The sequence below is a fragment of the Acanthaster planci genome, linkage group LG03, assembly GCF_054643075.1.
Source record: "Acanthaster planci isolate LZ-2023a linkage group LG03, COTS_SCS, whole genome shotgun sequence".
NCBI classification, from domain to species: domain Eukaryota; kingdom Metazoa; phylum Echinodermata; class Asteroidea; order Valvatida; family Acanthasteridae; genus Acanthaster; species Acanthaster planci.
Window position 1 is genome coordinate 7,735,690 of NC_141779.1, and position 13,450 is coordinate 7,749,139.

General features: G+C 38.8%; 1 protein-coding gene across 4 annotated transcripts in view; it reads right to left on the reverse strand.

Moving 5' to 3' along the window:
- Window positions 1–13,093, reverse strand: part of LOC110990499 (uncharacterized) — a 34,340-nt gene extending 21,247 nt beyond the window's left edge. The window contains exons 1-5 of one of the 4 annotated variants that reach the window (XM_087134430.1): window positions 12,897–13,093; window positions 10,711–10,961; window positions 9,758–9,842; window positions 7,338–7,625; window positions 1,143–1,197 (exon numbers count right to left, since the gene is read on the reverse strand). In XM_087134430.1, coding sequence (XP_086990556.1) covers window positions 1,143–1,197; window positions 7,338–7,456 — 174 coding nt within the window. In that variant the 5' untranslated portion in view covers window positions 7,457–7,625; window positions 9,758–9,842; window positions 10,711–10,961; window positions 12,897–13,093. The remainder of the gene's footprint in view (window positions 1–1,142; window positions 1,198–7,337; window positions 7,626–9,757; window positions 9,843–10,710; window positions 10,962–12,896) is intronic. The other 3 variants (XM_087134428.1, XM_087134431.1, XM_087134427.1) reach the window with 3 other exon arrangements.
- Between the last annotated feature and the right edge of the window lie 357 nt (window positions 13,094–13,450).

Below are 13,450 nucleotides of genomic sequence, written 5' to 3' on the forward strand. Positions count from 1 at the left end.
GATAGGGTCCATATGAATTTTTTTTTTTAATTGTGGTTATTTAATACAGCCTTTTTCAGCCACCAATGCACCTGTTATCAGCTCCAGCCCATTCAAACACGTGGCAGCCTGCCTCATGCTTGTTTCTACACAAGGATTTGGGGTCAACACTTCCAAAAATTTATGCATTTTATCCAAAATATGACACCTTTTGGGTAATTCTCACTGGAAGTTAAATCGTGAAATGAAATTAAGTTCCCATAGGCTTTCCTTGAGCCATAACTTAATTTAATGCCATTGTTCCTTCTTAAGATTTTCCATAACTTTTGAGTTATTACCATCAGTGCTGAGTAGGTTTCTTTTAAAAATAACAGTAAAAGTGCACAGAAAATTTGAGAAGGGAGAAATTGTGTAGCTGTTTGTTCAGTGTAGTGGTGTTCTTTAATGTAGCTACATTGTACTGTAGTTTAGGGATACACTGAACGAATCTGCATGAATCTGTAGGAATCTAAATCTTTAAGGTAACTAATTTGCATTAATGCCTTAATTTGACTGATGACTTCATTTCATTTTATTTTACTGGGTAGCCCCATCGATTGTCAAAGACAATCACACAAACAGTACCCAGAAGTGAATGTATTTGCAAGCAGCAAAAGTACTATGATTTACTTTTGTACCCCAAAAACTACATGCTTGATGCTTGAGTTTCTGTTTAAGCTGTTTTATAAAGGTGAAGAAACATTTTATACGGTAAATGGCACTATGAGGCTTTGAAGTTATGCTGTAAGTACATGTAACTTTAAAGCCACACCTCTGATGCCAGAGTTATTACATACCCCCGTGGATGCCTGTTTTGGGGGGACTATGTACAACATGACCTGCAAATTTGCCATAACCTCCTCTGTGATATTATGCAACAGGATTGGCTTGGCCCCTATCTGCATGTACACTACAGTCATCGATCTTCAACATCTTGTTTTATGTTGTAATATGTACTTGTAGCTTTTTTGATTGCTCATTCTGTGTTACACTTCATTAGTATTTGAAAGTTTTGGAGATTCAATCATGACCGAATAGCAGTGATTAAACAATCTGCATGTTGGTGGACATGTCCCACTCAAAATAAACCCAAACAACATACTGCTGACTATGATCAGTCTCACCTTGTATATACACAGGATGGTTAGAATACCTGCAAATAGTGACAGAATTCCATTTCTGCAACAAATAAGACAAAAGCTCAGATTACGGTACATTACTGACATGGTGTCTACAGTATGTATCTTTAAATGTCCATTTAACCATGCTGGAATCAAACATACACAAAAAGATTGAAAAACAACTCTAAAATGAGCTAGAATGTTAAACCGTTTTGAACTCATGGTGATGGGGGAAATTGCACTCTTACATGTAGTCCAACTGGTTACATTTGTGTGAAAAATATCAATAAACTTGCAAGCAGGAGCTACCAGTAAGATACCTCATGTGTACATACTGCATGGTACATGCATGTGTGTACATGTACAATTTCAAGGCACACAGCCACTTCCTACTATGTGTCTGTCACCTCTACTTTCTTCACCTGCCCAGAATTTCCCCAATTCAAATAGTTTCCCTTTAAAGTTTCACTGTTGTTTATCCTCTCAGAGGAGAGTACATACATTTATGTAGCTCAATGATCATATACATGTACACTGTAGTGCCCCCAACTCAGAGACCGTATGGAACAGCCAGGATTTTCCCACTTACTATTTTCAGCATAGCTGTGGATACACTGAATGGTTTCTATTTCACTCCTTACACTTACATGTAAGGTCTGCATTGGTACATGTACATGAAAATGCCTGGGAATTTCCAGCCCGGATCAAAGTTCAAAAGTTGCATTTATGATGCCTCATTGTACCAGCTCCCGGAAACTCTTTCCAAGAAATGAATATATGTATTTGTTTAGTAAAACACGGGTGTACGTCAGTAGTGACCCTGACAAACAGAATACATGTTTATGTATGCATTTACAATAGAGATGTCAGTGGTGACAGAAAGTACGTACAGGATAGCCATGTAGAACATGTACATGTATGTACAGGTACAGTTGTGGTCAAAAGTTTGCAAATACTTCAACTGAAAGTGTTTCATTACTGAGTTTAATACTTTACATGTACAGTACATATATAGGCCTACATACATGCATGTACATCTGTTCATGGAAACAGTCCCTTGCATTATGTGTGTATCTGGTCAATCAGACCATTAACAAAATAATTCTTGTATCTACAGGTTTATATAAAAAGTGCAGGTGTTGGCTGATAAGCAATGGATTCTGGTTACCAAGAATTGGCTTAAGTCTTAAAAACGTGTAATGAAACACTTCCAGTGCATCTGGTTGTTACAAAAAATTTACTCTAACTGTAATTCAAGCATTTGCTGGCAGAATATTCTGGAATCCTTCCTATTTGCCAAATGTTATTTCTTTTCTCTGGATATGAACTAAAACAGGTGCTAAACACAAGATTTGGAATCTCATTCAAATTTTCTAAAAACTGCAGTTGATGTGAAATAAAATCAAATAGTAGAACTGCCTGGTCTCTCGTGGACGTTGAGATGTGGTAAAGAAAGTGTATACCAAATGTCATTGGAATTGGCTGACCTTTTTTTACACTGTTTTGAGTGAGACATTGGTTTGTCAAATATTTTTTCAAAATGTCCTCTCCTGATCATGGTGTTTCTTCCAGAATGGAAAGAAATGAAATGTAACTCATTACCTGTCAACACAACACTACATACTCTAGTAACCTAATATAAAAATATTGTACTGCAGTGATCACAAGTAAATAAGATATAAATACTCATGAATATGCCATGTAAATGTTGGTTAAAAATGTCCTTTCCTGAACATGGATCATGTGCTGATCACTCTTCTGTTGTTTTAATTTTATACATTTCTAAAGCGTCCTTCAGTATAGCTTTCACCATGTATGCATGGAGCCATGCTTTCAAATGGTTTTAATCCCTGCCTGAAGTCATACACACCGAATGTACAGTACATGTACGTACATGTATGAGCCAAAGGTGCACTGTTAAACAAGCAACCTTAACATAGCAGAGAAACTACAAATGAAATTTAACTGGGACCTCAGGAAGAGAGAGAAATGTCTGAAGAAGGGGCCTTGCAGGACAATTGTGCATTTAAATAAACTAAGGAAGAAAACCCAGTGATGTATGAGGAATACAAAGCAAAAGGAGAGGAAGAGAAAGGCAAAAAGCTATGGAAGTTTATGGCAGATGTACATGTGTAAACTTGCTGAGGTTGATATTCTTTAAAATGATAAGTGCAAATAATTTGTTCCTGCACAGTTTAAATACATTCATACGTATGCATTTCTTTGTAGGGGTTACCATAGGCCAGCATCAGTACTTGTGTCACTGTTTTAAAGTTGTGGTTTTACCATCACATGATTAGTAAATCATTCTACTGATGGCCACCGCAGCCATTACTTCAGTCTACTTCATTATTGCACATATAGGAGAACGTCAGTATCATTCTACACCTTGTTAAAGCACCATTTTTACAGCATAACTTGCATTAGTATTGAAGACATGACTATTGTGGTGGCTGTCAACCAATTTAAAGCAACCCCAAACATGGCTGGAATGTGGATATGGCAGTTTATGATATACACCTTCAGTTGACAAAGTTTATGAAATGCCAAATGCAAAGTGTCTTGAAATTAAAACAGGAAAAGGTTTAAGCCTTGAAATTAACATTTTCTGTTACCTTTATTCATACATGTACACTTACAATAGCCAAGCATGGTTTACTGATATAACAAGTTTCATTTTTGACCCCTCGTGAGATTTTTTTGCAACCTTTCCCATGAAACTACCCTTTATTGCCTTATTGTTGCAACCTACATGTACATTGTTCCTGCAATGTATCCATTACATGTACATGTATACTATACCAGTGCTTGACTATTACATGTAGCTTTACGTACACTGTATTTCCCTCAGTAAATTGTCGAATATAATACAATTTAAAAGCTTAACAAAAGATGACTTCATTTGCATGTACACGCACACTGTGATATATGACAAAAGTGTGTCCACAGGAGTCTGTCTACATTACACGTAGTCTGTGGCTACATCAGCTGAATGACAGCAAGCACATGTACAGTGTGCAGTGTACATCTATCAGAGCCTAACTAAGTTTCAGAATCAGGGTAAAAATTTCCTCATAATATGCATCATATTTCATAGTGTTACACTGGATGTGTAACACTAACAACTTGCTTCGTGTATCAAATCATGCATATGACCACTAACTCAGTTTGCCCTTGAAATATTGAGCTGGTTTAAAGTCTACTAAAATCTAGAAATTCTAAAGACCCCAAAATTCCATCGCTATTGACTGCATGCCAACCAAAATACAAACATACCCTACAAACCTACTGGACCAACTCTCAAACACACAGGCCTATTATTCCCTTCTGATAGGTCACCAATGGTACGTGTGCATCATACTTTCAAGTACATGTATGGAGGGCCTTGCCACACAACCACAAAAATGACAGTAGTTCCTTTATCTTTTATTTTTCTTCTTTTCATCTATCTCTTTTCTTCCATGGGAAAGTAGTACTACATGTTAGACCAGGCAAGTAGACAATTGTTTCCCAAAGTGAACCCTGTGTTTCGATGTCTGCTATCCTTCAACTCACAAGCAAACTTCCTGATTGCTGGAATAATACTGAAATAGGATCTACCTTGACAAGAACAAATATCAAGGTAAATAGGACTGTCAAAAGAGGAAGCTACACTGCAAGCCATAGAGCTTGTGATTCTGAAGGGAAAAACTTCCAAGATACTTGCTTGCAATTAAATTGCTTCTGCAACATATGTACATGTAATTAAACAGTCTTATACACATCTGCATTACACAGCACACAGCCTGCAAAATGTCCATCTTGGTTGATTTTACCCCATCGAATGATTACTTTTGCAGGCCAAACTCCGCCCAAACTGACAAGGTCAACTTTCCCAAGATGAACAGTCAAGAACATACATGTATGTAGGAAAGCACTCAAAGCAGCAATGGAAAGCGAGACGGTACATTCAGCATAAAAGTCGCATGCATGCACAATCCATGAATTTCTTCAAATGACCAGTCGATTATTTCTTCTGCAGTTTTCTTTATTTCTCAGAAAGTCAAAATAAACACTATGGGCACCATGAAAGATTTGTCATAGGCCTACTCCCTAGGATAATATACATGTACCAACATTAGCAATGCTCCCAAAGGGTGTATGCTGCTCAGCAAGAGACAAGGACATGGAATGGCTAACAGTGAATGTGTGTTTATGTCACCTTGGTTAGCTTATACAATGCAGTCTCCATACACAGGTAACATCTCTACTCCAAGTTCAAATGTAGTACTAAATTAAACCTTGCTGTGAACATGAATTAAATGCAAAATATAACCATTTCCGTGATCGAAATATTTCACTTCTTGTGATCTTCCTTGATAACTGAATCCTAAATCCAACCAAAAGGACAGCATGGACATAAAGTATCCTGTAAGAATTTTTAAATGTATTTTGGTAAAAAGATTTGTACGATGTACATGTACAATGCACTTACAATTATAAAAGCATGGCACAATATTTATGTAGTGGTACATTGTATCTTCGGGATCTTACAAGTATGCACACTGTTGATGAGTCATTATTTCAATTGTTTCAATGTTTCAGCTTAAAGCTCCTTTTATTTATGTTGAAGTATTTCTCACTGGCGGCAAAAAAAAATGCATGGGGGCGGTGGGGAAACTCCTGGGAACTCCTTAAAGAGCCCCCGAAAAGGTCTGAAAACATGTACATGTATTCAGGGTGAGAGGAAAAATGCAAGTCGCCCCTGTAAATTGAAAGTTAATATGAAGAAATTTGACTGGCTTTTATTTGGATGGGCATAACATACCGATACCCTTGCAACAATGGGCAAGAACATCATTGCAGTCCATCGTTTGAAAACTTCAAAAGCTTGCTTCGTAGAGAATTCAATCAAAGCAGTGTCAGAGTTCAGGAATGAGGAACCTTCTATCTATAGTGCTTTTTAATACGCCAGTCAATCGATATCCTGTGATAAAGCTTTTTTTATTAATTATTCTGCAGCCAGAATTTTTTTTAATAACCCTTGATGCACTGTGAAAGTGTAACCCTAGAAAGTGGAAAAAGAGCCCTGGAAAATGAAAAAGCGGCCCCTAAAGTTTGGACAAGGAGCCCTGGAAATGAAAACAGTACTTTTTTCCCTGCTCACTGGTGAAGTACAATTCTTGACACCAATTCCAAATTCCATCCCACTGAATCCACACCCATATGTGTACATACATTGTATAACATCAAATCCCCACCCTGTCTTGCCACAACCTCTACCCCATCCTAATCCACCCCATCAAATCCCAACCCAAGGGTTGGGCTGTGCTCAGATGACAATGGATGCTTGTTTTATTCTAGAAGAAAAGACTGACATGTGCCTAGATGTATGTACCTGTACATGTGCAGGTAATACAAACAAAAACTTTAATATTTGGGGTTAAATCTCTTCATGTATGTAAACCCTTCCAGCTAATAATTTATTTATAAATACCTGGGACAGTTTTTCTATTCCTTTTGGTCATCACATGACCATGAATTATCATTTGATAATGCCCGCTGCATAAATCGTGTGCTGTCACATGGATGCGAGACAGTTTAATCGGGTCTGATTGGTCAGGAGTCTGTGTGTACGCAATGCATTATTAATGTGCCACACAAGCGTCAAGTTCATTGAAGGGGATTTTATTGGGCAACTTTCCAAAGGAATATACCATAAAACGGAAGAGGGGTGCTGGGGAAACTGAAAGTAAAATTTCTGAATAAAAGTGTTGGAAATCCATGGCATTTTGACTTCGTTTGACTCTCTGAATAAAAAGGTACAGTATATATGAATGGAATAAATATGTGCTTGGCCGGTTTTAACTGACATTTCAGACCTCACCCGCATCTATTCCTCTGAGCCGCTCTTAAACAAACGTCCAAGACCGGCCAAGCACATCTTTATTCCCTTAATAAGGTTCTGATACTGAAAAAACACCAGACTGAAACAAACAATAATGACACACATTATCAGCAATATACATGTGACCACAAGAAAAACTTTAACATTATAATGGGAAAAGCGGACTGCTAGAAGCCAAACAGATGGATGTACACACAGAAATCAGTCTTACATAAGCTGGCATTTGCTTTGCTGCTCACCAAAAAACAAGACCAAAATACATATACTTGTACATGTTTACTGCACAAAATGTAAAGCAATACTGCCAGTACCTGGTGCAAGCAATGACATCAAAGTCACAAAAGCATCCCTGTCTGACAACATCAGGCTGGCTGGAATTGATGACTTCATCAGGAGACATGCAGTCAGCAGGCACAACTGTAGAGTACATCTTCAGCTGAGATGATGGGTCACATAGTAGTTATGGGAAGTGAACAAACACAATAAACATGTAGCTCACATCTTTGCTGACTGAACAACCACAGAGAAGGGACACAAATAGCAATGTGTTGGCCAGAGGAGCGACAAGATGGCTCACGTTGAACAGTCTAAAGTGAAACCTGAAATTTAGAAAGGAAATGGATGAAATAGCAAAGTTAGGTACGCTATCAAATTGGCTCCTAGTGTCCAGCAAAAAGAAGTTATCCACAGTAACTTACTCTTGTACTGACCTGTACATGTTGGGATACTACATGTATATGTACCATATAAGCATTGTTGACTTCAACTGCTGACATGGACATGGAGAACATAACTTGAGACCTGATTTGAAGTCATTTTACTTTTTGTGCAAACAAACTATTGTTTTAATAAATACAAGAAAACAAATGTATACATTGTACTTTACATTCCATACTACAGCACATGTCCGTTGAACAGAAGACCGGTTGCCGTCCCACCCTCCAAATGTAGACATGTATAATAGGGACAGCGACCAGTCTAATAATGTAACCTCATTTCCATGGGCATGATGCTGCGCAATGTTGATTCCCCGTGAAGGAATGCGCACACAACCGATGGAGTTGAGGTTGCCAATGGGGCAACGCGCACCGTACACCAATAGACTGGTCACTGTCCCTATCATATACGTTCAGAGGGTGGGTCGGGAACCAGTCTTCTGCAATGGACATGCACTGCAGTGAGCAGCTCAAATGTGCAGATCACTTGTTGAAAAGATGCAAGATCATACATGTCATTACTGTACAAAGTCTGAATTTTGCCCAAAATAGCTTATAGACGGTCCAAAAAAACCATTGTGACTACGTGGTAATGAGATATTATTTAGTGTGGACAGCTTTTGGGGGAAAGATTTGATTGACAGAGTAAATGGGCACATTCAGAATCCCACAGTGTTACAAAGCAGCAAAAAGTTGCAACTGTGAGGCACACACAGAGTGCCTCACAATTCTGGGACTAATAGATCTGTTTTATTTCCACAGGGTAGCCTTATCAGTTAAGGGCCTTAATTAAACTCTAAAATCAATAAGGGAAAGAGTTCCATATAAGTGGACAAAACTAATTTCCCCTTAATCATCAGAAAGTGATAACATATCATAAAAAGTGATATTTAGATGCGAAAATTTAGGCCTACTAAGAAAACACTTTTTTTCAGACAAGTCTCAAAGGTTTGTGCACAGGGCCATCAAGTGTTGTCCATATCGTGGGAGGTCCTGATTTCGAGGGGCCCTTTTTTCGCATCCTTAGTTTCTGCGCTATGCCACGTGATGTAAACAACTTTGAGTGAGAGTGACATAGAATACCTTTAGACTTGCTGAAGATCTTCTCTTCTCCCCGCTGACCAAAAAAGGTGGAGAGTTAAGGTTTTAGTGGTAAGTAGCACTCGTAAATATCTAGAGTTTATGTGTTTAGGCCTAGTTTACAAGATATAAAAGCATTCTACATGTACATTGTGGGGGCAATTAATATTAATTATGGTGTAGGCCTGTGCCGGGTACCCGCCCGTCGATTTCAAAACCCGGTTCCATTTTTCCGGGCTGGGTACCCGTAAAAAAGTAAATAAATTAGGAACAAACATTCATGCATAAAATGTCTGTGAAATTTCTTATTGAAGGACAGACTTCATGGAAAACCACCGTGCCGATGAAAACCCGGTCCCGCGGTCATACATGAAACTTGAATTCAGAGATCGACAGCTAATTTTGTTACCCACTCCGCCCATTGAACCGTAAGTCGTTTTCCTAGTTCCTGAATTTCCTAGTTCACAAGAGCGAAAAAACCACTAAAATTCATGGGCGATAGGTCACTCGCTACGTGTGATTTTAAATATTTTTTTAAATTGAATAGTCATATAAACTTTGCATCTAATGTCTGCTTAATCAAAATGACCTTTTTTAGAGTTTCCGTTTTTGTTATTTTAGCGAAAACTGCAAGCTTTTCCCCCACTCTCGGATCGCGCGGCGTTACCACGCAAAGTCATCACGAACTCAACTACACGGGCGCAGCAGAAATGTATGTGATGTAATGGGTTCGTCAACTGTGCGGCGCGGGGAGGACAACGTTGATAGCTCACTGTACAGTTTAAAAGTCGAGTCAAACCTTACGCAATTTCTACCTTTTTAATTCATTGGAATTCTTATTTTTCATCTAATTTTCTCAAAATTAAAAGATTCTCTATTAGAAAAGCAATTTTTTACAATGGTTTTAGCTAAAAATGGATTTTTCGTGTGCTTACTTTTTATTTGTGTAGACGTTTTTGTCTCGATCCTAAACCGATCCAGAACTAGGAAAGTTGTCATCATCACTTTCGTCGATCGATCCTGTGAGTCCAAATATAAAAGCTTAGATTTTGAAAAAAAAATTGAAGTATATCCAAAACACAAAGTTGACTTCTGACCATATTTCACTCGAATTTGAGGATTTTTTAGCTGCAATCTTACTGAATAATTTTCGCGATCCGGAACTCGGAAAATGACTGTACCAAACCTATATGAACAAGAGCCCGAAGGAGTTTTTTCTTATGAGGGGGAAACGCTGTTGATGTACACTTGCATGACTGTATTTGTAACTATCAAACCCTGTCGGCCTAAATGACTTTTGTGCGGAATAAGTAGTGCTTACTGTTTGAATTAAGAATATTTTTGTCAAATAAAACAATATGAATGAAAATTACTTTATGTCGGGATTGACGACGAAGCGAGAGCGGACTGTGTAATATTCCTGCGGTACTGGGACTCCATGCGGCGTGCGGTAAGTAGTGATCACGCACAAATTGTGCGGTTGATTGGCATCTTTTTATAATCAAAGCACTACATGTGCGCTACAAACCCAAAGAGTCAGAGAACCAGATTAGTTAAGTTTTATACCAAGAAATATTCCATTTCAAAATTATTTTTAAATTAAAGCAACTTGAATTTCCTCAGTGATTCAGCGGAACTGTGGATGAGGATTTGACCAAAAAAGCAGGAATGATTTTTTCTGTATGTACAAAGCATTTCAAATCCAAATATTTTTTCATTCGAAAAAAAAAGGAAATGTTGACAGGTGCAAGTCACAATACAGTCGGCCAATCAAATATCACTTGTCGAAGTACTTATGCATTAAAATCTCGACAATTTGAACCTCAGGGGAATGGAGTTATCCTGAAAAAGTATTTATAAAACTAAACCACTTCATCGTGGTACGTACCTTCATGTGGCAAAACTTTCGTATCGCTTAGTCATTTAACAACGTGAAGCGCTGCTATTTTTTTCACTTGGGCTTCCTTATGTGTGGTCACATGACCTTTCTTTTTACGGTCACATGACGCTGCAGTATCAGCGATTGGACTGCCTGAAGGGGACTACAATTGGGCCCGCGTTGCAATCAGGTTAGTTTCAGCGTCTTGAAAGCCAGGATTACACAGTTGTAGCTACGTTGATTTATGCAATGTGCTGGTCCTAGTCAGAAAAGAAATGAAATTGCAATGACTCCTGACCCTATATAGACTTCCGATTCTTTCAACGCCGTTTGAAGCATTTTGGTAGCGGTTTTTTGAATCAGAAACTTCAAAATAAGTGGATGTAATGGTGTGGGCATTGTTCGAGTTACGGTGGTATTTTTGTACATAAAACTTAAAGCCTTTTAACCCGTGACGTACATAGCACTGATCTGGTCCGCACGTGACACGACCAGCGCTCACCATTTGTGCACGCCACATGTGTTCCGCGTGTCCGTGGTCATGCAGCATCCGGGACATTTCCTTTGAGCGTTTGCAGATGCGTATATCATGTAGGTGGTTTGCAGCTCTGTTCTTTTTACTGACGTTTCCCGTGAAGATTTGTTTTTCTGTTTCATACACCCACAAAAAATTTGCAAACTGAAGGTAACAATTTCGTTTGATAAAAAGGTAGGAGAGATTAACTCCGACGTTTAGAACAATGTTCTGCTTGCTTCGTATTTACCAAAAAGAACCGTGTTTCGGGCAAATGATCCACCGGGTTGCGCGCAATGCCATTTCTTATTAGGCGATCTCTTTTCCCGATACCCGATGTCAACAAAAAACAGGTACCCGGGTTCTAAAATACCCGCAAATGCACACCCTTATTATGGTGTCTTTTAAAGTTTCAGATTACAATGTTTTAAGGTCGCTATTCGTGTATGACTGAAGTCACGTGACGCCACTGGCAACTGAGCATGTGGGGTAAAGTACAGAGGCTTAGAAAAGACATGTTCCTTATGTCATTTTCTCACTGCCTGGCAAATCATTTTGCCATCACATTTGGAGGGATGAATTGACATGTTGTAAAAGCTTGTTTTTTCCAATTATAATTATTAATTATAAATTCCTGCATGCATATAAAACATCGAAATTAATACATTCTCGCCATTTAGTTAGTATGACGATCCCCTCCAAAATAAAAAAACTTCAGAGGAATATTACTGCTCCACTCAGAAGAGCTACCTGAGGGACGCCTACTGTACTGATGAGGGGGACCTACTTCGAAAACTCTAAGTCACTAATTCCGTGATACTCTGTGTGACTTAGAGGAGACAACGTTTACATGGCATCGGAACGCTACATGGGGTTATGCAATCAAATATTTTTGTGGTGAAATAATTCACAACCATAAGAAAGCTATTAAATCAAATTTTCCCTTGTCAGCATACCTGCTTAATCTATGCCTCCTAAAAGTTTCAGAGCATGAGACGAAGTATTTTTGAAAAAAATGAGCTTTTGCTCACGAATTTCTTGCTTCTACCTGTTGGCTGTCGCTCCGTTCATGCCGTTCGTGTTTATCAGACTCCACATGCGTTGAGCCCACCAATGACAGCGTGCTTGCTCCGCATCTTAACTCGACCATTTTCAGTGGCAGGGGATGACATCTTTAGTTGTTTTCATCATGGACCTGGACGTGCAACATGTACTGCGCCGTGTGTGATACTATCCCCCGCCACTGAAAATGGTCAAGCCAAGATGCGGAGCAAGCGCGCTGTCATTGGTGGGCTCAATGCATGCACAGTCTGATAAACAAGAATGGCATGCATGAAGTGACAGTCAACGGGTGGAAGCCAGCAATCAGTGAGCAAAAATCTCATTTTTTTCAAAAATACTCCGTCTCATGCTCTGAAATTTTTGTTATCCCTTTTTAGGAGGTAATGATTAAGCAGGTATGCTTACTGGGGAAAATTTGATTTAATAGCTTTCTCACGACTGTGAACCATTTCACCACAAAAATTCGATTCCAAAACCTCATAGCGTTTCGATGCCATGTAAACCTTGTCTCCTCCAAGTTCTAAGTCACACCATGTTTTATTTCTCCATGGTCACACGGAGTAGGCTTCTCTAAGTAGGTGGGACCATGGAGGTAGGAAAAGAACCATGGGCGACTTACGTGAATTGCTCGTACTCAGAATCAGTTCGGGTGTGTTGTTCAAAACAATCCCTCAGAAAGTTGGGTGCGTGCAGAACTTACTAGATATTTATGATTTGCAGCATGACTGTTTACGTATACGAATCTTACTTATAAAAACAACATTGTGAGTGTGCAAGTTATGATACGGCGGCATGTTGCGATCTGCAATGACGTCATAACCACACGTCCTAATTGACTAAAAACTACTACAAGAGGGCGCTGTATAAGATAAGTGGGAAGGCCAATGACAATGTATGGTTGCATCCGAATCTCTTGTCTAGAGCTAGACCTTAGGTCTTCGCTCCATTGGAAATGCGTGGAGACGCGTCGACGAGAGACGTAGCCGTAGCTCTGGAAGGCCGCTTCGGACACGGCCTATGTTTGAACATGGTTTGAACAACAAGTCACATCTTAAGTGTTAAAATTTTTATTTTTGAATAGATAAGACCCACGTTATGGTTTCCTTTTCTCATGTTCTTAAAGCTAAATTACCAGAAATGGAAAACAGGACAAGCTTTAAAAAGATATAAGAG